Source organism: Phoxinus phoxinus (assembly GCF_949152265.1).
Source record: "Phoxinus phoxinus genome assembly, chromosome: 8".
Lineage (NCBI taxonomy): Eukaryota > Metazoa > Chordata > Actinopteri > Cypriniformes > Leuciscidae > Phoxinus > Phoxinus phoxinus.
In genome coordinates, this window is record NC_136883.1 from 4,617,221 (window position 1) to 4,639,888 (window position 22,668).

The 22,668-nt window shown below is 37.5% G+C and overlaps 2 protein-coding genes across 4 annotated transcripts; both read left to right on the forward strand.

The window, feature by feature from the left end:
- The first annotated feature begins 809 nt into the window (after positions 1-809).
- LOC307003489 (uncharacterized protein) lies at positions 810-10,351 on the forward strand. Of its 2 annotated transcripts, none has more exons than XM_079621940.1 (6): positions 810-1,172; positions 2,758-4,623; positions 6,253-6,452; positions 8,095-8,216; positions 8,614-8,737; positions 9,351-10,351. In XM_079621940.1, exons 2-6 carry the CDS (start codon positions 2,784-2,786, stop codon positions 9,477-9,479), a joined length of 2,415 nt encoding a protein of 804 aa, XP_079478066.1. In that variant the 5' UTR covers positions 810-1,172; positions 2,758-2,783; the 3' UTR covers positions 9,480-10,351. The 2 variants fall into 2 exon arrangements, with proteins under 2 accessions (XP_079478066.1, XP_079478065.1); XM_079621939.1 differs by having other exon boundaries at positions 872-1,172; positions 6,256-6,452.
- A 2,809-nt stretch (positions 10,352-13,160) lies between these two features.
- On the forward strand, positions 13,161-20,892 carry kcnk6 (potassium channel, subfamily K, member 6). 2 transcript variants are annotated; one of them, XM_079621941.1, is made up of 3 exons: positions 13,161-13,957; positions 17,092-17,487; positions 19,716-20,892. In XM_079621941.1, exons 1-3 carry the CDS (start codon positions 13,642-13,644, stop codon positions 19,949-19,951), a joined length of 948 nt encoding a protein of 315 aa, XP_079478067.1. In that variant the 5' UTR covers positions 13,161-13,641; the 3' UTR covers positions 19,952-20,892. The 2 variants fall into 2 exon arrangements, with proteins under 2 accessions (XP_079478067.1, XP_079478068.1); XM_079621942.1 differs by having other exon boundaries at positions 13,531-13,957; positions 17,092-17,549; positions 19,716-20,719.
- Positions 20,893-22,668: the final 1,776 nt, after the last annotated feature.

The following is a 22,668-nucleotide window of genomic DNA, read 5'->3' on the forward strand; positions in this document are numbered from 1 at the left end:
GAACTGACAGATCTAAATAAAAAAGGGTTTAGAATAATGGTCCATCATTAATAAGCAACTATGCAGGAAGTAATGCAGGACAATAATGAGTTAACACTTCAGATAGGCTACTATTAACTAATATGGAAACTAATCAGTAAGTAATATCGAATTTAGGACTAAGATAGTTAGGCTACTTATTAGGTAGCCTAATCATTAATTACTTAATGAGATTGGCATAATTAATAACGAATAGGTAATTATGACAAATTATAAAAAATTACTTATTAATTATACTAATCACAACATCTGAGACGTTAGCAATTGTGTTTTTTACTCTCAATGTGGTCATAATGCATCACTAATTACTCAGCTGTTAGTCACTATGCAGGAACTACTATACATACTAACATATTTTTCACTTTAAAATAATGGTCCAGATCACTAGTAGTTAGGTAACACCAGTGATGCATTTTATGACTATATTCGGAGTAAAAATGATGACTGATTACGTCTCAGACACAAGATAGCCTAATGTTCTTTATAATTTGTCAATTACAGTTATGAGGCTAATCTCATTGAGTAGATTATTGATTACCTATCTCCTAAATTCGATATTACTTAGGCTACTAAGCTTGTTTCTAGTTAATAGTATTAGCTGAAGTGTTAATGTTGTACTTCTCATTACTAGTTACTTTTGGAGCTTATAACGGACCATTATTCTAAAGTGTTACCTGGAAAAGCTCTCTGATGAAGTACTATGTGTTGGCGCGTGTGCGTGTCCTCTTCGTGCGTAAGCATAAAAGCACTGACGTTATGCACGCTCTGCTATTGGTCAGCTGGTGGCACGCACTGGATTGCGGAGGCTCTGCGTTGCTTTGCCAGTGAACGCACAACGCAGCCTGCGCTATGAGGAGACGCGGAGGTGTAGCGCGACGCTCACTTTAACGGAGCACATGAAACGTACATGGGATTAATATCTTACGCTACAAATCTACGATGCTCTGTATTCGGATATGCTGCCTTAAAACGACGTGGTGACATGGATATCATAATTTCTAAACAGTCCAAAATCCTCATGAAGGTTAAAGCTAAAATCCTTCAGCCCAGCAGCATCTTCACAACCTACCGCTGGAATTGTGTGATTCGTGACATCGCATCAGCATGAGGGAAATGACTGGCACGCGGTAAAGGTAAGAAACATGATACAAAGAAACAAAAGATTGGTTGTTTATGATTTTAGAAGATACATATTAGCATATCAAACCACAAAAAGAATCGATGCACATAATTCCCCCTTCCCGAGGTTACATCTGTGTGGGCAAGTGTTAGTTAATGACAGACTCCCGATTTGGTGCAAGTGATGCGATCACGTATTGTGTGTGTGTAGACTACGTAACGCAGCGTCCTCCGATCATCGTGACATAGTTTGGGATATGCGAAATCAAATTTAAGAAAAATGTACAAGACAGTAATAGTATACAATGTAAGATTAAAGTATTAAATGTAGCCTACTAATAAAAAACATAACCAAATAAAACAGTCTGTATAAAATACAATTATAATTACAACATATTATATAGGCCTATATACTGTATACATATATGCATACTTACATTGATACATATGCGTGTATGTATATATATATATATATATATATATATATATATATATATATATATATATATATATATATATATATATATATTTATATTAGGGCTGTCAAAAGATTAATCGTGATTAATCACATCCAAAATAAAAGTTTGTGTTTACATAATATGTGTGTGTACTGTGTAGAATTATTATGTATAAATACACACACATTCATGTATATATTTAAGGAAAAATTGCATTTATATACTGTATATACATTTATATAATTTATATTATATATAAATATTTTATATATAAATATAAGCAATTTTTCTTAAATATATACATGAATGTGTGTGTTTTTATGTATAGAAATAATTATACACAGTACACACACATATATTATGGAAACAGAAACTTTTATTTTGTATGCGATTAATCGCGATTAATCTTTTGACAGCCCTAATATATATATATGCATACATACTGTATATGTGTGTGTACACACGCTCACGTATATAAATATAATAATATATATATATATATACATACACATATATTATATAAACACATAACTTATGTTAGATGTGATTAATCATGATTAATCGATTTGACCACTAATATATAATACAATTTAAACAGAATTAAGAAAGAACTATCTTTCCGTGGTTTGATATGACAATATCTTTTATAATAGTTGTAAGTATAAAAATAAAAACATTATTCATATTGTAGTGTACGTGTATTTTATTGAATATTACAATATTCTACAATTACAGTGTGTATATAACTATGAAACACAGTAAACTATAATAGAAATATAAACTACACAATTGTACTATATACAGTAACAGATTAATAATTAAAATATACATTGCAGTTATAATGAATGCAAGAAAATATATATATTTTCGATTTCAATATATATACATATTCGGACATTGATAATAATTTCGAATTAAAAAGGCATAGTAAATAAATTAACTTTAAAATTTTATATGAAGACAATTTGCCATGAACTGAATTAATATTTGACCTGGTACTTGTTTTTTTATTGACCTTTAATCATCAGACGTACATAAAGATATATGCCATTTGCATTCTGTGGCTAAATAATAAAAGATGTGCTTTAACAGAAACATTTGAAGATTTTGACATCCTAAATGCCATTCTTACCCACCACAGAATCTGATATTATTGCACTAAGAAGAATGCTGCAACAGAACAACAACAATAACTGCTTGGAAATGGCCCATCGGGAGCTACTGCACGAATGCCGAAGAACCAATGTCTCATTGAGCAGTGCCCTTGAGTTTGGAGCCATACCCCTGATTAAAGGCCTGAGAGCGTGGGCTGTGAGTGGTGGCTACTCTAAAGCCAGGAGAAAGGCTGCTAATGGATCTCGGGCACAAAGCACATGCCAACAGCCTCCTGAAGACAGGGTGGGGCAGAGAAGCTGGTCAGGTCAGGTTAGCAGTGGCTATGGGCACACATTGGAAAGTACAAATAGTGCAGCAAGAACTCCAGGGGTCAGGCAAGGCGGTCTTGGTGCTCTTGTAACTGTGGCCACTTTGAAAGGCAGTGAGGGGGGTGGCAGGCAGACTCAGACTCGCTGCCTCTTTCTCAAGGCCCAGGGACGAGGCAGCTACATCTGTGCTGTTGGAAACCGAGGGGCTGGAGCGAGAGTCACAGGTCCACGGACTCACACTGTCATTCTTGAGGGGACAAAAGAAGAGCTTATATGTTCCTCTAGGGGGCAGAGGGTGAGCCAGGATGGGACAGACGACGGAGGATTATTCAAGGCTAAGCCCAGGGCCATAAGAAAATGGAGGAAGTGCAGTAAAACAACAGGCTCAGCGGAGAGAAGAACAACAGCTCACGGCAAAAAGGAAATCGCCAATCAGCACTGTGAGCCGGAACAAAAAAATGCAGTTATTACAGACTCGCAGCCACTTAACGTAGCACCAGGTACAACAATAACACAATGCCAGAAAGGTACTAGTGCTAGCTATCCAAGTCAGGAAGATATCAATGAGTTGGGCAAAGACAAAAGGGCTCATTCCCCCGTATCGAGGAAAACTGTTGCACCCGAGAGCACGGACCCACAAACCTGCTGCTCTTCTGCCAAACCAGGTGAGCAGGTTGAAGCCGATATGAGTGTTAATCAATCCGATAACTGTTCTGAAATAGATGAAGGATCCAGTTGTGCCAATGGTGATGCACAAGCAGACACTAAGGTTAGTAAATGTGACCTTGAATCAAATGATCACCAGAACATTCATAACTTTGTTGCTGATGTGCCAAACCTAGGATCACCTGTAGCATCTGAGGCTGCTCATACTAACTTCGAAAGTCTAGAAATAAAATCAACCACAACAAACAGTAATATTGAGCCAAGCATAGATCATTCTTCCATTAAAACTCCCTCTGAAGTCCCTGTCAGCATTGAGAAGAATCAAGAATCCAGGCCAGTTGAGCGCCTAATGGGCCGTGAGAATCTACATTCGGTGGAGAATCGTGATCTCACAACTCGGAGAGACGGACCTCCAGAAACAAAGAGTACAGTCATGCCGGAGGGCCGCACTCCAGTGGGTGTTGAATGTAGCACTACGCAGAAGAAGTGGAGGCCGCCCATGTGCTCACCTCAGCATTGGGAGGAATTAATCACAGAGAATGGGGAACTTGAAGTTCAGCAGTCTGACAAATCCTCTTCACGAGGCTTTAGCACACCAACAACCAATATAACTGTAACCACTATTCACTCCCAGCCTAATCCTGCCCCTACCACCACTGCAGCCATAGCAACAGCCATCCCAGCATTAAGCAATGGGGAGGTGGGGGCTAGAGGTGGAGACTTGCTGCCTCTGGTGAACTCAGAGTTGCTATCAGAGCAGGCAAGAGTTGACGACAGGGACAAGGTGGCCACTGACGAGGGGTCTCTTGTTGTGGGCGAGGAGGATGAGGATGAGTTTGGGGCTTTCATGCAAGCTGGCGGGATGGACGGGTCCAGTGACGTCCAACAGTTGGCTGCGGGAGAGGATTACAACTGTGGTAAGTAGTAAACTGTCTTGAAAGTAGCGGGGTAATGAATACATTTTGTAACTTAAGATGAAAGGGAAGGTACAGGAAGTTCTCTTCTAGAGCAGGAACATGGCTTTGTCTGGGTTTGTGTGAGCAGATAAACATGCAGTTCCAGTGGTCCAGTACTAAATAGTCTGTCTGGATTGACCCGGATTCCTGCAGACCCCCTCGCTTCCCCCGACCTCATGTGAAGATATTAATTATTTAAAGCACTGCTTGGAATCCCCCCCCCCCCCTCCTCCCTTCACTCCCCCTGTTGCTGTGTACCAGCCTAAGGCAGGAGGCAGCATTAAAATGACATGCAAACACAAGGCCAATGGGACAAGAGGAGAGGCCAACCTCCATAATGCCAAAGGCAGTGTGTCTAGAGGGAATGGCTTGATCAAAACAGAGGACAAACACAGCATTATTTATTCATATCCTATGTCTTCTGCCTATAATCTTTGGTCAAAACCAAATACTTCTCCCCTTAATAATCTTACGGGCTTGAATTCATTTTTAGCAGCCACTGTGTAATCATAATCCGCAGGATTAATCCTGCTCTCTAAAAAGGTGAAATCCAGGTGATTCAGGTAACATAAACAGGTTTAACCTACTTTTAATTTTTTAGGTCATGCAAGAAAATCTTTTATATGACAAATAAGTTATTTGTGGAAGGCATTTACCATATATTTCCAATTCAGGCTCATTGGAATAATGTGCCTGCCGTGACATTTTAGTTAAATGATATGACTACTTGCACATTTAAACATCTAAAAGCATGTTCAGTTTTAACTGAAACTGATGAACATGAATCTGGTAACGTTTTTTTACATTGGCTGTAGTATGTATGAGTGCCGCTAAAAGGTTAATGCTTAAGGTTAATTGCATTTGAAAATAACATCTACAGTACCATTTCAAAAACCACCAGCATTAAACCCTAAACCTTTAACCTAACCTATAGTGTTAACACAAGCAAGCGTTAGATAGATAAAAACACAGTTTCTGAAGCAACCATGTAATCTAGATTGCTTATATACGTTTTTGAGCTCTTATCTGGACTCATACCTGAACGCTCAAGTGCAATGCCATGTGAGCAACCAAGAAAGTTTACCATGTTAGAGAAAGCCAAACATATGGAGCCAGTTATGTGATGCAAACATCATAATGTATTAGTTTACAAATCATGCTCTCTATGGTAAAAGTGTGTTGAGTTCATAACATGCTAGAACCGTGTGAAAAGTCTTTATTAATCAATGATCTTCCCCTGTAATCATAATTTGTGTGAAATGGATAAAAATGTGTTGGTGTTTCACTGTTATGTTGGTACTAGAGGCACATTTTCCCAAATGAGCCTTTGTTGTACCTGTCACCAATGGTCCAAAAATAACTAATTATACACTTTGTTCACAGAGTGTATAAAAACAGAGAACTGAAGTATGGTTAAACACTTTCACGTCCTGTCAGTTATTGCACATGTCTATGATGCTAGAGATTGTGAAACCTTTCCACCGCAGTTAGCAGAAGCTTTTTTCATTAACATAACACCTACTGGTCTTGTTAGGAGTTTTTGTATGAGATCCAAGAAAATTAAACTCATGAACCCTCATCTCCTCTCAGAAGGATACGCAAGTTCCACTGATGCAAATGAACCCGCATCCTGGGCATCTGATTGGACGGCAGACCAGTCATTCCAGCAGTCCGAGAGCACATGGATTGCCTTCAGCCAGGAGACTGTGGAGCAGAAGATAGTGCCTGGTGGCCAGTGGTGGCCTTCTACCGAAAAGCCAAACCTTTCCCTCTCTCCTCTCCATAATGTGGTAAAGATTTATATTTATGTGGTAAATAGTTATAATAATTCTGTTTTCAGATTATTTAAGACACTAAAAAAAATGTGTGACTAATGCTCTACTTTAAAGACAAGACAATGTAGATGTTGTGGGAAAAAATCTAATGAAGAATACCAGTCACAGCATGAAGTCCACAGTTCAATCAAAATTTAAGTTTTTTGGATTTTAATATGAATACGTTAGCCTTACTGTTATCTATAAGCAAGTGTGCTCCAAAATAACGCCAAAATTCGCATTTAGAGTTCATAAAGTACAGTCTCTCACGTCCACCAATATATATGATGACATCACGCTGCACTTCAGCTTGTCATCAGATTTTCTGTCCAATCAAATGCGCGCTTGAATCTGAAGCTCCGCCCCCTACATTATAAACAGACGTTGAAGCGAAAATCAGTCACATTCACTATTTCTACATGGTGAATGGCACATAGTGCACTATATAGGGGATAGGACAGGGGATAGGGAACAATTCATACAGTGTAATGCTTTCCATTGGAGCGAATGAAGTCTGATTTCACGTTTGTGTCACTGAACCGCCGCAGCGCACACAGTCGGCTCCGGTCCAGAGACACGACAGCACAGATCTTTTTTTTTTTTTTATTAAATTTGAGCATCTAAGTTTCACAAAGTTCTACATAATAGCATGGTTCAGCACAGTAGGCAAAACTAAAGATGGATACATGCGCAAATGAACAAGTAAGTAAATAACTAAATAAATTTTTTTAATTAAAAACATGGATATGATGCTCAAAAGGAGTAGGCAGAAGCTTAAGCTCATATGTGCGAACGCAGACCAGAAAACGTATCGGACCCATTCGAATTCTGCACAGAATGCCACATTTTAAAGTGATATGGAGGAGATTAGGAGGAGAAACTGTTCGAGATTAGGAGGAAACTGCGGCTTTACCAAGCTCAACAGCTCTGGCTGAGCTGTGATATAAATTAAACGCTACTGGCTATTTTAAAAAAGGGATGAGCTGTTCGATATGTCCCGTCCTGTCTTCCTGTTTCTGTGGAAATTACGTCCACACATCGAAGAATGCACTTCAGTGGGCCTTTAAAGGTTATGCCCCACCCAACTCGGGAACTTGGGTATCAAAATGATGCCAGTGGTAAATATGACTTTAGAGGGTGTTCATGTCCACTTTTTAACTAGGAAATGCATATTTACGATAATTCCCATAGCACGTGAAGGCAGCATAAGTATGTAGTGTACGACTGCACCAACCCATTTGTGTTGGGGTCCCAAACATCCTGATATAATGAATGCTCATTATCCCACTTATTAGACTACATAACAAATACATAAATGTGAAAAAAAAATAAAAAAATAATAATATTGTAACCATGTGATACCATGCGATATATGAAATAAATTGTACAGTTTAGCGGTAATTATACATAAAGATTTTACCAGAAATATGCAGTATGTCAGAAATATTCCAAAGAGCCATGATACAATGACATACTATTTATAATCCTCTACAAACATTCATTAAAGACTTTATGATTTAAGTATCATAGAATGTTGTTGTAAGCCTATGAATGTTAGCTGAAACTCGTCAGTGTTGATGCTTTGATGACTAATGATCCTCACGGTTTGTGTGTGTAGTCAAATGTCTTTCTAGAGGCCTTTCCCTCTGACGAGTCTCCCTGTGAAGATCCTGAATACATTCCTACACTAAAGCAGCTTCTGCGAGGACCAGCTGAAGACAGCAATATAGGGGAGCACAAGTATGTTGCATTATCTGTAGTTGGGCTGCGCTAATTATGACATTATTAATTATAAAGTTATAATAGTTACTATTAGGGATTTTTCAGTTCATCAGCTGGTATGAAAAACATCCAAAATGTGCAGTGCTGGGGAGGCTCTGGGAACAGTTTGAAAACCCCTGACAAATATAATAATCATATATTGCCACCTTGTGGTTATACAAGATACTACTGCATTGCATCAGATAAAAAACAAAGGCCTTATTGTTTTGCATGAAATTCTGTATTTCATCCTCTTGAGATGACTGAAAATGTCAAAACAAATCTTTCTTTGATAATTTCACGTATAATAATGGTATTTGTTTTTCTTGTTACATGCTTTAAAACTCCGGGTTAATCATTTTGCTTTGGCCCAAAGGGAACAGAGCTTACTTGATGGCCTCCAGGATCTGGACCGGATGATTGGTGTGAAATATAAGAGGGCGGAGTCTCTGTCCTGTAAACTTCTCCTTCAGTCACTGCATCTGGAACGTCCCAGCTCCGTGAGTTTGCTGTAACGAATGATGAAAACACTGGGATAATATATTGCAAAAAACTTGATGTTAAAACCGAACCCTGTTGAGCTTTTGCCACATCAATCCCTTGTAATGTTATTTAAAGTAGAAAATATTATATTTATACACAGTGTACAAGTGAAACTCGAAAAATTGTAATATCATGCAAAAGTTAATTTATTTCAGTAATTCAACTTAAAAATATAATATATTATATAGACTCATGACATGCAAAGTGAGATATTTCAAGCCTTTATTTGTTATAATTTTGATGATTATGGCTTACAGCTTAAATTCAAAATTAGAATATTGTGAAAATGTTTTCATAAACTGTAAGCTATAATCATCAAAATTATAACAAATAAAGGCTTGAAATATCTCACTTTGCATGTAATGAGTCTATATAATATATTAGTTTCACCTTTTAAGTTGAATTACTGAAATAAATGAACTTTTGCACGATATTCAATTTTTTTTAGTTTCACCTGTATGTACCATAAACAGGGCTTGGTATTGGTGTATTTGCATAGTATAGTATATTTAGTATAAATAATTGTATTTTTTCAATATTATAACCACAAAATCATCCTTTTTTCCTCAGGAATGCGTGACAGTTCGACTGAAGACCAGTTCCAGGTTTTCTCCAAATCTCCCAACATCTAACCAGCAGTTAGCTGCAAATGCTAAGAGAAGACTGTCATATGACTTCAACAGAAATATCAAGACTTAGTCTCTATATCTGCTGAAACATCTTTGACCTATGCTTCCTTGAAAAAAGGAAATTCAGCGGAGAGGAATAATACGTGTTGAAAAACTGAATTTCCCTGGATTGACTTCTATTCTAGGTTTATTTAAAGTGTATTTCTTCTTTCAATGTCTGTTCTCACTCGGTGTCTGGTAGATTCTGTTTCTCATTCAGCTGTGTATCCAGAAACACACTTGCGTTCAACCAAATATATGTTTTTCAGTATGTCAGCATTATTAGGGTTCAATTAGGACAAATATACTAAAATGTCAAGTAAAAAAAAACCTTTGTCTAATTGTTTAGTTCAGGTGTGAGGAGACTTGTGCAGCATTGAGTCTGGTTATTGGACCTATTTTTATCAAATATTACAGTATGCTGATTTTGTATTGCTTTAAATCTATGAATCACATTTGCTAGAATAAGATTATTTAGCTGGAGCCATGGCGAACCTGTAGATTAAAATATGGCCTTTCATGTCGGCAAAAAGAAATGAAAAAAATTAAATAAACAAAAAATATATATATTTTGAGGGGAGGGGGGGGGGGGGGGGGGTGAAAGATTACAATTACTTTCTGCCCCCAAAAAGCTCTCCTTCACCTGAAAATTGTCAAAAGCTAGCAAATTTCCACAAAATGTATTTTCATACACCACCTCACGGATAAATCCATTTTCTTGTTTCCACGTCTTTTCTCCCTGTGATTGAAGTACTAAATATGACACTGTAGTGTACCATTTCTAACTCCTGAAGAATAGAGACCATATTTTCAGAAGTGTTTTAAAATGAATGTTAACATTTTAAATTGAACCTGTAAGCTTGTTTGTTGATTGATGTAATTAAAACACCTTTAAGGACTGAATGAAGCGGATAACTGAGGGTTCAACCATGCAATGTTTAGTGGCCTGAGCAGATGTGAACTGACTCAACCTATGAACGTATCAAATAACTTCAGATCATTTAGATTATCTGCACATATTATTTAGTTCCAGTTATGTCATCGAAACACTTGAGGACATCTCCTTTGGACAGAGATGTAACAAGAGGAAACTTAATTGGTTAACTTTGACTAATCAGAGTGACTTGGCTGCTTGTTTAGCAGGATAATAGTTCACTGTCTCCAACTGTTCACACTGCTGTCCTCAAGAGTTTATATGAGGTATGTTTACTCAAGTGTGGATATGAACAGAAATGCACTAAACTGTTTTGACTGAAACTGCAGCTATTTATATCCCTCAGTGACATGTGACTCTCTCCCTCGCTTCATCTTCACAACAGACTTCATCACGAGTTTGTTTTCCTTTCTGTGTTATTTTGTATTTCAAAAGAAAACTTAGGATAATTTGGGACACAATCAATATGTTGACAAGAAAGCCGTGTCGTCATGCGATTGAGGTCTCATTTATTGGTCTAAACTAAGTGTCGTTGTGATTTGTGCACAGTGCAAAAAAATGTCCCATATTGCTGTAATATACTGCAAATTAATCCAAATCCCTGCATCAGTAACTTATGAATAAACTTTTACAGCCTATCTGTAAAACCAATGTCTTCTTAAGGCAAGACACCCCATGTGAATAGGGTAAAAGGGTAAAAGATACATGATTGATTACATTGAGCAAACTTTTTTTGTATTACAAGTTTTCTGAAATGTTTAAATATGAAAATTAGGCATTATCTAATTAAATATACACCAATTTGTATACATTTCTAGAACAAAAATCTGAACATTGGGTAAAGCCAGGTTTAAAATTCTTATTTGATTTTTCAAAGTTTTGATAGGATTTTGGATATCTCTTTATCACTTCATAATTCAGAAAACGATCTACAAATAATATAGGTAGGAATAATACTGTAGATTTTGTATAAGTGCTGCTGAAGTGTAGCCTGGGAAAACCCAGACCCTCTCAGTTGTAACTGAGTAAGGGTCTGGCAAAGCTCCATAGACAATTCATTTCCACAGGGGCGTCACCAACGGACGTCGGAAAGATCTAAAACCAATCAGAGCGATGAATGACATGACGTATGCAGAGCGACGGAGAAACATCTCGAGACTCTCAGCCAGTGTTGCCAGATTGGGCGGGTTCCCGCCCAATTGGGCGGTTTTGAATTTGATTGTGCGGGTAAAAAAGGCTTTGGGCGGGTGGACAAAATTTGGGCTGGTTTGGGGTCAGTTCGGCGGTTTTCAAACATCTACATTTTAAAATCTAATTGGTTAAAAAACTAAACTAAAGTGTGCATGTAGTCCATAAAATCAGTCACCATGACATTACAACACACACGCCCATGCAGTGCAGAGTCAGCTGGCGTTGGTGTTGACGTCACCGACGAGCACGCACTTTTAGCCAATCAACGAGCGATCAGCAGGAAGACGTGATTTAGCGCGATAACTTGTAGCTGACTGTATTCAAGTGATCGCTAATGCTAAAGTGACATACAGTAAGTTGCATCTACAGTAAAGAGTGAGATAGTGAGCAACTCTAAAAACGTACACATGTTGATGACTCGATGGTGAATATAAAGATGAGAGCAGTTGAATGACTTGAATTGAAATTGAATATGGGACGACTCCTTTCCATGGTCATATGCACATTGCACACTAGCCTAACCAGACATCTGCAACTTCTACACCGTCCAGACTGCATGCACTCTCTACTTGTCCCTGACAGCGGCTGAAAAAGGTTTGAATCAACGATTAATCAGTTTTGACTGCTAAATTCTGCGTTTTGTTCTGTGTACTTCCGAGGGTTAAAGTCATCGGTTAATTTCTTGATTGCCGTTTTGACAGTGTCAAATCCGTTTTGATCCGTTTTCCTGGGAATTTTTTTTATTTTTATTTTTTTTATCCGTTTTCCTGGGAAATTTTTTTTTTTTTTTTTTTTTTATCATCGTTATTTTGTTTTAAGGATATACTAATTGTGCTTCTCAATGACATGGCCATACAATTATATCACATTATTTTGGTAGTAAAATTTTGGGCGGTTTTTACTTGTAGTGGGCGGGTTTTGGTGAGCTTTTGGGCTGGAAATCACCGTCCCAATCTGGCAACACTGCTCTCAGCAATTCTCTGTTTGTGTTAACGAAAATGACCATTTTAAATCGCTTGAAACAGACGCGATAGCTGATTCGAACGAGTGATGTTGTGATGTTCCACGGCGGCATCCATCTCTGTAATGTACAAAATCTGCGTCACCGTCTCTGCTCTGTCGTCATCGTGTAAAACGTTTCTGATTGGTGCCGCGATTTCGGCGGATTGGAAATGGGTTTCAATGGGCTCTTTGCCAGACCCACTTGCAGAGCAAATCTAAATTTGCCGGAAGTGGTCTGGGTTTTCCCAGGCTAGCTGAAGTGGAGATTTTTGAAAAATTAATTTTGAGAAAACGGCCTTTAAATCTGCAGACGCAAATAGATAAAGTGCTATAAAACAGCTAAAAAAGCGAAAAAGACCCACATATCTAAATCTATGGAAGCTTGCCCCCGCCACAGAATAAGAAAGAAAAAAAAGGTAATTGTCATTCGCCACACTGAATAAAGCTAAGAAAAAGTAGCCTAATTACGACTTTTTATCTCACAATTCTGACTTTAAAGTTGCAATTCTGAGAAATAAAGTCAGAATTGTGAGAATTTTTTGTAGAGTTGCAAGATATAAACTAGCAATTGCAAGAGAGAAAAAAACTCTAAACTCGATCTAAACATGGTGGAGCTCAAGAAGGGGTGACCAACCACATGTAGAACAAAACAGCTTTTCCCTAGAAGACTGACTGAAGACTTCATCTCATGTATTTCATCATTTCATCTCATAATTTTAATGAGAAATACTCATTTCTGCAGGTGTAATGTTCAAGTACACCTTTAAGATTCTTGGCACTTAGGAGCACTTGAGAGTAATCACACTATGTGTATAATGGATTTCTCTGTTGGGTGTAAATTAACGAGCTCATGTGAAGTTTGTTCTGAATCTGCATCTTGGCTCGCAAAGTCCCACAAAATACAAAGCATCACCCATGTGACTGAGTGAGTACAGTTATTTCCTGGCCACCGTGGCCAACTTTAGTCAGAGGGTGGAGGATTGTGAGAGGGTGGAGTTTAATCAGTCGAACACATCACTGCAACAAATTAAGAATCACTTTCATCGCGTTACTCACAAATCCCACCATGTCCACGGCGTTCAGGTCCTGCTTCGTGCTCGGTGGCTTCGTCCTGGCGTACATCACTTACTTGATATTGGGAGCGCTTGTTTTCTCTGCCATCGAGCGGCCCGTCGAAGACAACCTGAAATCAAACCTGACTTCCCTGAAAGCTGAGTTCCTCAACCTGAGCTGCATCAACGCCACGGCCCTTGAAGATTTTTTAGAAAGAGTTTTAAAAGCGAATAAATACGGCGTGTCGGTCCTTGAAAATGCCTCGCTCCGTACAAACTGGGATTTGGCGTCTTCTCTGTTCTTTGCCAACACGATGGTCACGACAGTGGGTGAGTGAGTTTCACAGGAACGGAGTTTAATTGATGTTGCGCTTGTTTGATACATAATATTTTTGATATCTATACGTTTAGCAGCCCCTTATATCTGACGCGAGTGTAGAATACTGTGTAGAACACCACAAACATTCGAAGTTCTGCAAAACAACGTTCCAAAGTTCGTTAGAAGAACTGAACATACTAGAGTCTAGTGTAACTGTAAACAACAGTGGAGTGGCATTTTTATTAAGGGCGCTGGGTTCATCAGAGTCATTCCAGATTTTTAAATATGTTATATCCCATTGCCTATATGTGTAGCAGACTTCTTATGTACTTTGACACAACTTTTTTTTACCCAATGGCAAGATTAACAGGATGTTCAACAGGATGGAAATGTTGGCAAACGGCTTGAGGCCCCTTTGTGTGGAATCTCCTTAAAAAATATAAATGCTTTGACCTAAAGACTAGAGATATAAAATGGATTAATCTGATTATTTTCTGACCATTGTTTAGACTTCAGAATAAAACGTCCTAGCCTAATAGGATGAAAATGGAGCATTTAACTGCTTTTTTTTTTTTTGCAGTTAAAGTAAATATATCATTTTGATCAAGATTGCATGTTTATGTTCAGTTTATTCACTTTATTGGCAATGAAAATTACCTATTAATTGTCATTAAAGTGAAATTACTGAACTTAAATATACGAGCTTGATAAAAATTCTAATTTTAGAAGAAAATTTCAGGTGGCACTTAGTCTTTTGCACCTGAAGTCTTTATACACACACACACACACACACACACACACACACACACACACACCCACACACACACCCACACACCCAAGCTGGAGTCAGATTGTAAATCAAATGTTGATTGAATGTCTTGCTTGGTACACACAACCTCATTTCCATTCTCAAATAGATTAATGTGATGGGTGTTTGTATGGAATTTCTATATTGTATCAATGCCTTAAAATGTCAGGATTTCATAAAATAAAATCAAAGATACTGATGTGATGTCAACTCCAAGTTATCAAAAGGGTTATTTTCATATTCAGTTTGTTTAAAATTTGATTGGTTTAATGACATATTGAAGGCATGTGTTCAGATGAATGCATGTGATTGGACTGGTAATGGCAATTAGGCTAGTGTGGAATTTAGAGTGCAGAGTGTACATGACTTAAATATTTTTCATGTACTTGTGAGTGGAGTTTAATTAACTTACACATGTTTCTCATCCACTTTAACTTTAGCGGTCATCTGCACCCAGTCGCGCTGCTGTTGATAGAGAAAGTACAACTTTTGCATGGGAGGCAAATGTGTGCCCTAACATTCAAATTGTAGTGTGCGGGAGAAACTTGCTTTTGGTTACGTATTACAGATCTGAGAGACTGTAATTCCACATTTAATGTATCCATGTTATCCATAAAAGTGATTTTAAGGTTATTTCATGATATTTGTTTTTGTCAAACCCACATATGACTCTTTTGAGTTTAGCTCTGTTTGCTTTAACTGGCCTTCTCGGTTTATGTCCTGCAAATAGTGTCATGGAAAATCAATCCTTTGACCCGTTTGTCTGTATAAAGCTTTCTTTCATCGAGCATGTTAACCTGTGTAGTTGACCCTGCCCTGTATTAGATTACACTAACCGCTTTATGCAGTCAGGAAATCACATGCGTTGGATAATTGGCAAGATAAAGCGGATATTTCAGCCAAAAGTAAAGATTCTGTCATCATTCACTCACCCTCATGTCGTTTTAAAGACTTTTTCTTCTGTAGAACACAGAAAATATTTTTTTTATTTATTTTTATCCATACAATGTCAATGGGGTCCAAAGTTGTTTTTGTATGGACATGCACAGTTCAGTATATCGTCTTTATTGTTCCACTGAAGAAAAAGTGGTTATACAGGTTTGGAACATGAGTAAATGTAAAAATCCTAATAAATGATTTAAGAATCTTAATTTTTGGATGAACTATCCCAGATTCAAGTCAGAGCATCTCACATGAAAATGCTAAATCTTTACCGTGATATAAGTAATTTTCTAACACAATAAGGAATGATATCACAAGGCTGAAATCAGACATGTTTCTAATTAAAATGAAAGCCAAACCCTAGATTTTTCTACATCATCTCTTAAATGACTGCTGATTTCATTTGGGAAATGTTATTATCAGATTCTTGTCAAAAAACTTTTTACTCTTGAGAATGGTTTACTCTGACAATGAAACTGACTGACCATTATCTAAAATCTCCTAATAACGACAGCCTTTTAACCCTCAAACATCCGATCATATTCAATAATACATTATTAACATCACTTATCCTCAAAAATACTGGCCAATATGTAAATATCTTAATTCCCTTCAACGCTCAAACATGTCCCTGGGATGTGTGCTAGACAACCCTATAAACACAATATAGCTAGATCTAAATAACTCGTATCATTGTTCTATATTGCCCTGTCATAATAGCTTTAGCTTATGAAAACCCAAATTCAAAATTAGAATATTGTGAAAAGGTTTTCATAGCTGCAAAATTATAACAAATAAAGGCTTGAAATATCTCACTTTGCATGTAATGAGTCTATATAATATATTTTGGGCTGTAACGATTAATCGTGATTAATCGAAATCCAAAATAAAAGTTTGTGTTTACATAGTATATGTGTGTGTATTGTGTATAATTATTTTGTATATATAAATACACACACATGCATGTATATATTTAATAAAAATGTGTTATTTATATATAAAATAGTTCTGTTTATATATAATATAAATCATATAAAAGTATATATGCAGTATATAAATGCAAATATTTCTCAAATATATACATGCATGTGTGTGTATTTATATATACAAAATAATTCTACACAATATTATGTAAACACAAACTTTTATTTTGGATTTCGATTAATCGCGATTAATCGTTACAGCCCTAAATATATTAGTTTTACATTTTAAGTTGAATTACTGAAATAAATAAACTTTTGCACCAATATTCAAATTTTTCGAGGTTCACCTGTACTATTATGACTGTGTATTGTGAAAAGCGTTACACAGATAAATTTGACTTGACATGAAGTGTTGTGCCTGTTGGAAACATTCCCCTGCAAAGATTATTTTACTCGTTTCCCTCTCTTCCAGGATACGGCCACACCACGCCGCTCTCTGATGCGGGGAAAGCGTTCTCCATCGTGTATGCTCTGATCGGTGTACCCTTCACCATGCTGGTGCTCACAGCCTGTGTCCAGCGCCTCATGCACCCCCTGACCTACGGGCCGATCTCCGTGTGCCAGCAGCGGGCCGGCCTGAACCCCCGCGCAGCCAGCGTTGTGCACTTCATCGTCCTGATGGTCCTGGTGGTGCTCGGCTTCTTTGTGATTCCTGCGCTGGTGTTCAGCGCCATAGAAGAATCGTGGTCTTTCTTGGATGCCTTCTACTTTTGTTTCATCTCCCTCTGCACTATAGGACTGGGGGACTTTGTGCCAGCAGAAAAGCCAGGACAGAGACTCCGAGCTTTGTACAAGATATCAGTCATGGGTAAGAGACTCGAATCTCCTCGAGTTTCCTTTCAGAGACCTTTTGGTTGAGCTCAAAGACAGGTGAGGGGTGTGAAAGGCTTTAACCGAGATAGGGCTTTTAAAAAATAACTTTTAAACCATTGTTTAAAAAAAAAAAAAGTTCCCTCATTTAACAAAACATCAAATATAAACTTTAAAATGTACTATATTTAAGTTGTATAAAAGTAGAATAAATAATGTATTTATATGTGTGTGTGTCTGTCTGTGTGTGTGTCTATCTGTGTTTGTGTCTGTCTGTGTGTGTGTCTATCTGTGTTTGTGTCTGTCTGTGTGTGTGCATATATATTTTTTATATACATATATATTTAAAAAAAAGTAAGCTTCTAGAGTCAATATGACCTGAACATTAATTTTCATCTCTTAAGAGGGTTAGAGCTGAAGTCATGAAGGTATTTTTCATGCAGTGGCCCCTTTTATGGTTATGTCATTAATAGTTATATGAAAATCAAAAAAGAAAAGAAAAAAGTGATGCACCGTATTATGCGATAATGTCCGAATCCCATGTACTGATATTGTGTCTCCTAAGACTGAAACAGAGTGCTGTAAAAGAAAGCACGAGGGCCACAAATGTCCGTTGTCCAACCCGGCTGCAGGCATTAGTATATGGTTCCTATAAGCGGCTCATGGCTTTAAAAAAAATGGCTAGGTAGACGGAAAAATATTAGGTGTAAAAAGTGAATTTCACCATTGTATCCAAGCAAGTCTCCTCTGAATGATTATTAAATACGATACATTAATACTAATTCAGCTGTACAATTTAATTTTATGCTTTGCTTATTTAATGTTTGGGTTTTATGGTTAGTGTCTGACCTCACAAATGCTCGACTGGATGACTGGGCAAATAGTCCCACAGAGACACTCCAAAATCTTGTGGAAAGCTGATATAGCGGCAAAGGGGGGACCAACTTCATATACAGAACTCGAATAATTTGAATACGGTGCAAAAGTTCATTTATTTCAGTAATTCAACTTAAAAGATGAAACTAATATATTATATAGACTCATGCAAAGTGAGATATTTCAAGCCTTTATTTGTTATAATTTTGATATTATGGCTTACAGATTATGAAAAACCCAAATTCAAAATAAGAATATTGTGAAAAGGTTTTCAATAAGCTGTAAGCCATAATCATCAAAATTATAACAAATAAAGGCTTGAAATATCTCCCTTTGCATGTAATGAGTCTATATAATATATTAATTTCACCTTTTAAGTTGAATTACTGAAATAAATGAACTTTAATACATTATCTCGTAAAATTTGAATATCGTTCGAGAGTAATTTTTTCACCTGTAAATGTCTGTATTTAGAATGTGATCTCATACATTTACTCTGTGTGTGTTTCTCTCTTCGGCAAAGGTCTTAAACAATATTGTAACAATTTGCTATAATAGTTTTTGCCTATAGATTGTTAAAATTCTTTCTGTTCTCTTACAGCGTATCTGTTTTTGGTCCTTCGTACACTCCACAAACTTGCTAATATGTGACCCTGGACCACAAAACCGGTCAATTTTTTAAAATTTAGATTTATACACCGTCTGAAAGCTGAATAAATATGCTTTCCGTTGATGCATGGTATATTGATTGTTAGGATAGGACAATATTTGGCAGAGATACAATAATTTGCAAATCTGGAATCTGAGGGTGCAAAAAAATCTAAACATTGAGAAAATCTCCTTTAAAGTTGTGCATTTATGTGCACGATTGTGCTGCATTCACTCACAAAAATAAATGTTTTATATATTTACAGTAGGAAATGTACAAAATATCTTCATGGAACATTATCTTTACTTAATATCTAATGATTTTTTAAATAAAAGAAAAATCTATAATTTTGACCCATACAATGTATTGTTGGCTATTACCACAGATATACCCGTGCGTCATGTGACTAGTTTTGTGATCCAGGGTCACATATAATATAATCTATCTGAGGAAACTTGGATGCAATTGTGAAATTTACCTTTCACCCCTAATATTTTATCCATGTGCTGGTCAATGTTATTATTGCCAAACTTATAAATATCATACCAAGTGCCAGTGGGCTGGCATCTAATATTATATATTATTATACATAATTGTTCCTTTCTACAAAGCTCTGAAATATTTCAGCTTCCCTTAGTACTTGAAATGGTTATCTAAAGTAGTTTAGTTACGAGTTCTCATTCGAATCCTTTCTCTTCCAGTGTACCTGTTTGTGGGCTTGATGGTCATGTTCCTGGTCCTCCGCACGTTCCACAAGCTTGCAGATGTGCACGGGTGGACCGCGTTCTTCCAGCTGCCAAGCTGCGAGGAGGAAGATGAGGATAAAGAGCCAATAATCGACCGCGAGCCTGATGACGAATCGCCCGAGGCGGAGAAGGCCTCGATAAAGCAGCGGGATCCCAGCGCTCAAGTGTCCTACGACTCCATAAATGGATAAAATACTAGATCTCTCCTCATTCACAAAAGATCACTTATTTTGGCAGTGTCCTGCTCTGGTCAATTGTCTTTAGCCGAGCTGGCCACTGCAGACCTGCGAGGTCAAGGCCGTCGAGTATGGACACGTGCAACACAACACACCTCACTGTTGGGCAGAACAGCTTCTGATGTTATCTTGGAACAAAGCATCTGGGTGCATTGTAACATTTTCATGAACCAAATGATTTTTTTGTCCCTGTTTGGAGTAAGACTTTAGTAGTGTTGCCATTCTTTTAGGAAATTGAAAACTTGCTCATTGTGTGTGAATCTTCTCTAGTGTTGTTGTGTGTAGGATTTGTAACTGATTGCTATTTTCATATTCAGATATATTTCCAGACTATTAAATTAAAATTTTTTTTTTTTTTTTTTTGCTTGGACCAAGACCTCTCAGTCTGGACAGTAGAAACGGGAAGACTCCTGCTGCTTGCCAGCCGTCCAGTATTGTATTGTTCATCGATGAGTATGAGTGAATCATTGTTTTCAGAGCTAGTTAATGGTGGTTTTTGATGCACTTTATAACTGGCTTTTTACACTTTATAATTGACAGCCAAACACTGTTAAGCTGTCTTTATTGTAGTACTGTACATTCATTCATTATTCTTTGTATCATTGTAAATAGTAAATGTTGGATGGTAGGGAACAAAAACGGTGCCTGATATTCGTGTCAGAACAAAAGGTGTTTTAAGAAATGCATGCGCAGAAATAAAATAAAAACTGTTTTGGTACTTTGTGAGTGTGTGATGAAATTTATCATGAGTCTGTGTAGCTGTGGAGTTACAGGAAGGTTTCACTTCACAGTTCACACATCCTGTATTATTTCTTAAGCACTTTAAATACAGGGGTTGTTGGACAATAAAACACTGGCCAATATATGTGCGGCCTGAGTGTGAAGGTTGCAATAGCACAACTGTATATGAACTATTGCAATCCACACAACATAATGAGAAACATATCAGAGTTAATAAAAAGAGGACAAATTTTGTCATCTGTGACTAGGACAGCAAGTCGTATTGAGAGCTATGGTATCTAGTATAATGTTGTCATACCACTATGTAGGACAAACCACATCCAACAGGAGTAACTATCAATGCTAGAGGAAGCTGTCTGAAAGGGATTTCCAGAGACTAAGCCGGATTGTATCCAAAAAACACACACAGCCGGTCAACTCGACACTCCTGTTTCCACCAAAACCGTCCGCCGGGAGCTCCACAGAGTCTGTATTCATGGTCCGGCTGCTATAGCCAAACAATTGGTCACTCGTCCCAATGCCAACAGTTGGTGTCATTGGTGCCAACAGTGCTAATCTTGGGCTGTGGACAATGTGAAAAATGTATTGCTCTCAGGTGAGTCCACCTTCACTGTCTTTTGGGCACGGTGTGGAGAAACCCCAAAGAAACTTAAAAACTCTGGGTCTTAAAAAAGATCTGGGACAGCGTGGACAATCTTTAATTCTAATAATGTGGTCATGGGTTTCCTTTTTTCCCCCTCTTATATATACATGTATCTTAGATATATAAACAGTGCCTAGAATAAGTAAACACACCCATGCATTGGCATGGTGTACTTTCCATAAGATCATCTCTCAATGCAAATCAAACCAGCTATTAGGCGAACTGAAATAAACCCATGCCGATCTCTCGGTGTGGTGAAGGGTGTGTGATGAGGTGCGGCTGTATTAATTCCAGAGGCCAAGGGAACTTTATCTGGATCATAGTCTCCTGGATCCATGAAATAACTGGCCTTTAAAAAGAAAAATTTAGGGACATTTATTTACTTACGATACATTATTCATTCACAAAGAAAATTGGTGTCCTTAAAGGTTGGAGTTTTCCTCGTTTTTTTAATTAAGGCATTAAAATCAATTTCCAAAAGATTATTTTTTATTCCTCTTTTTAGGCAACTTTAGCATGGGTGTGTGTTCACTGTATATATCTACTATATATTTGTGTACAGTATGTAGCCTACAGGTACTATACGTGTAGCTGTATGTAGGTATAGGCTGTGTGTATATGTGTGTATGAATGTGCACATGTTAGATAAGTCCATACATACCCTTTTCATCTCTGTGTGTGCCGTAACTCTAAAATGTAAGGTTTAAGACTGTGTGTGTGAATATGGGGACTGCCCTTGTAATATTTTCTTTCTTTTTTTTTTTTAAATGGGTGTGAATATCCCTTTATATCTCTCTTGTTGGGGTAGGGAGGGTGTGTGTGTGTTTTTTTATGAAAATCCTGTATTGTACACAACAACTACCGTACAACAAAACTCTGTTGCGTGCCCAGAGTGAAGCACAGGGTGATCAGAGATGGTTTGAGCTGCACAATTATGGTATTCTCTACTGTGCTTGATGGACGCGTCACTGGCACGGACTAACAAACCATTCTGGAGGACCATGTGCTGTACACCTAATGGTTCAAACATTATACCCTGAAGGGATAACGCACCAATAACACCGCATGACTTGTGACTGAATGGTTTAATGAACATGAAAGTGAAGTTGCACATCTCCCAGATCTGACTATCATCGAGCCACTTTGGGATATTTTGGAGGAGTGTGTCAGGAAGTGTTTTCCTCCACCAGTGTCATATAGTGAGTGACCTGGCCACTGTTCTGGAAGAGGAACGGCTCACAGTCCTTCTAGCCACTGTGGAGGACTTAAATCGGTCATTCCCAACACA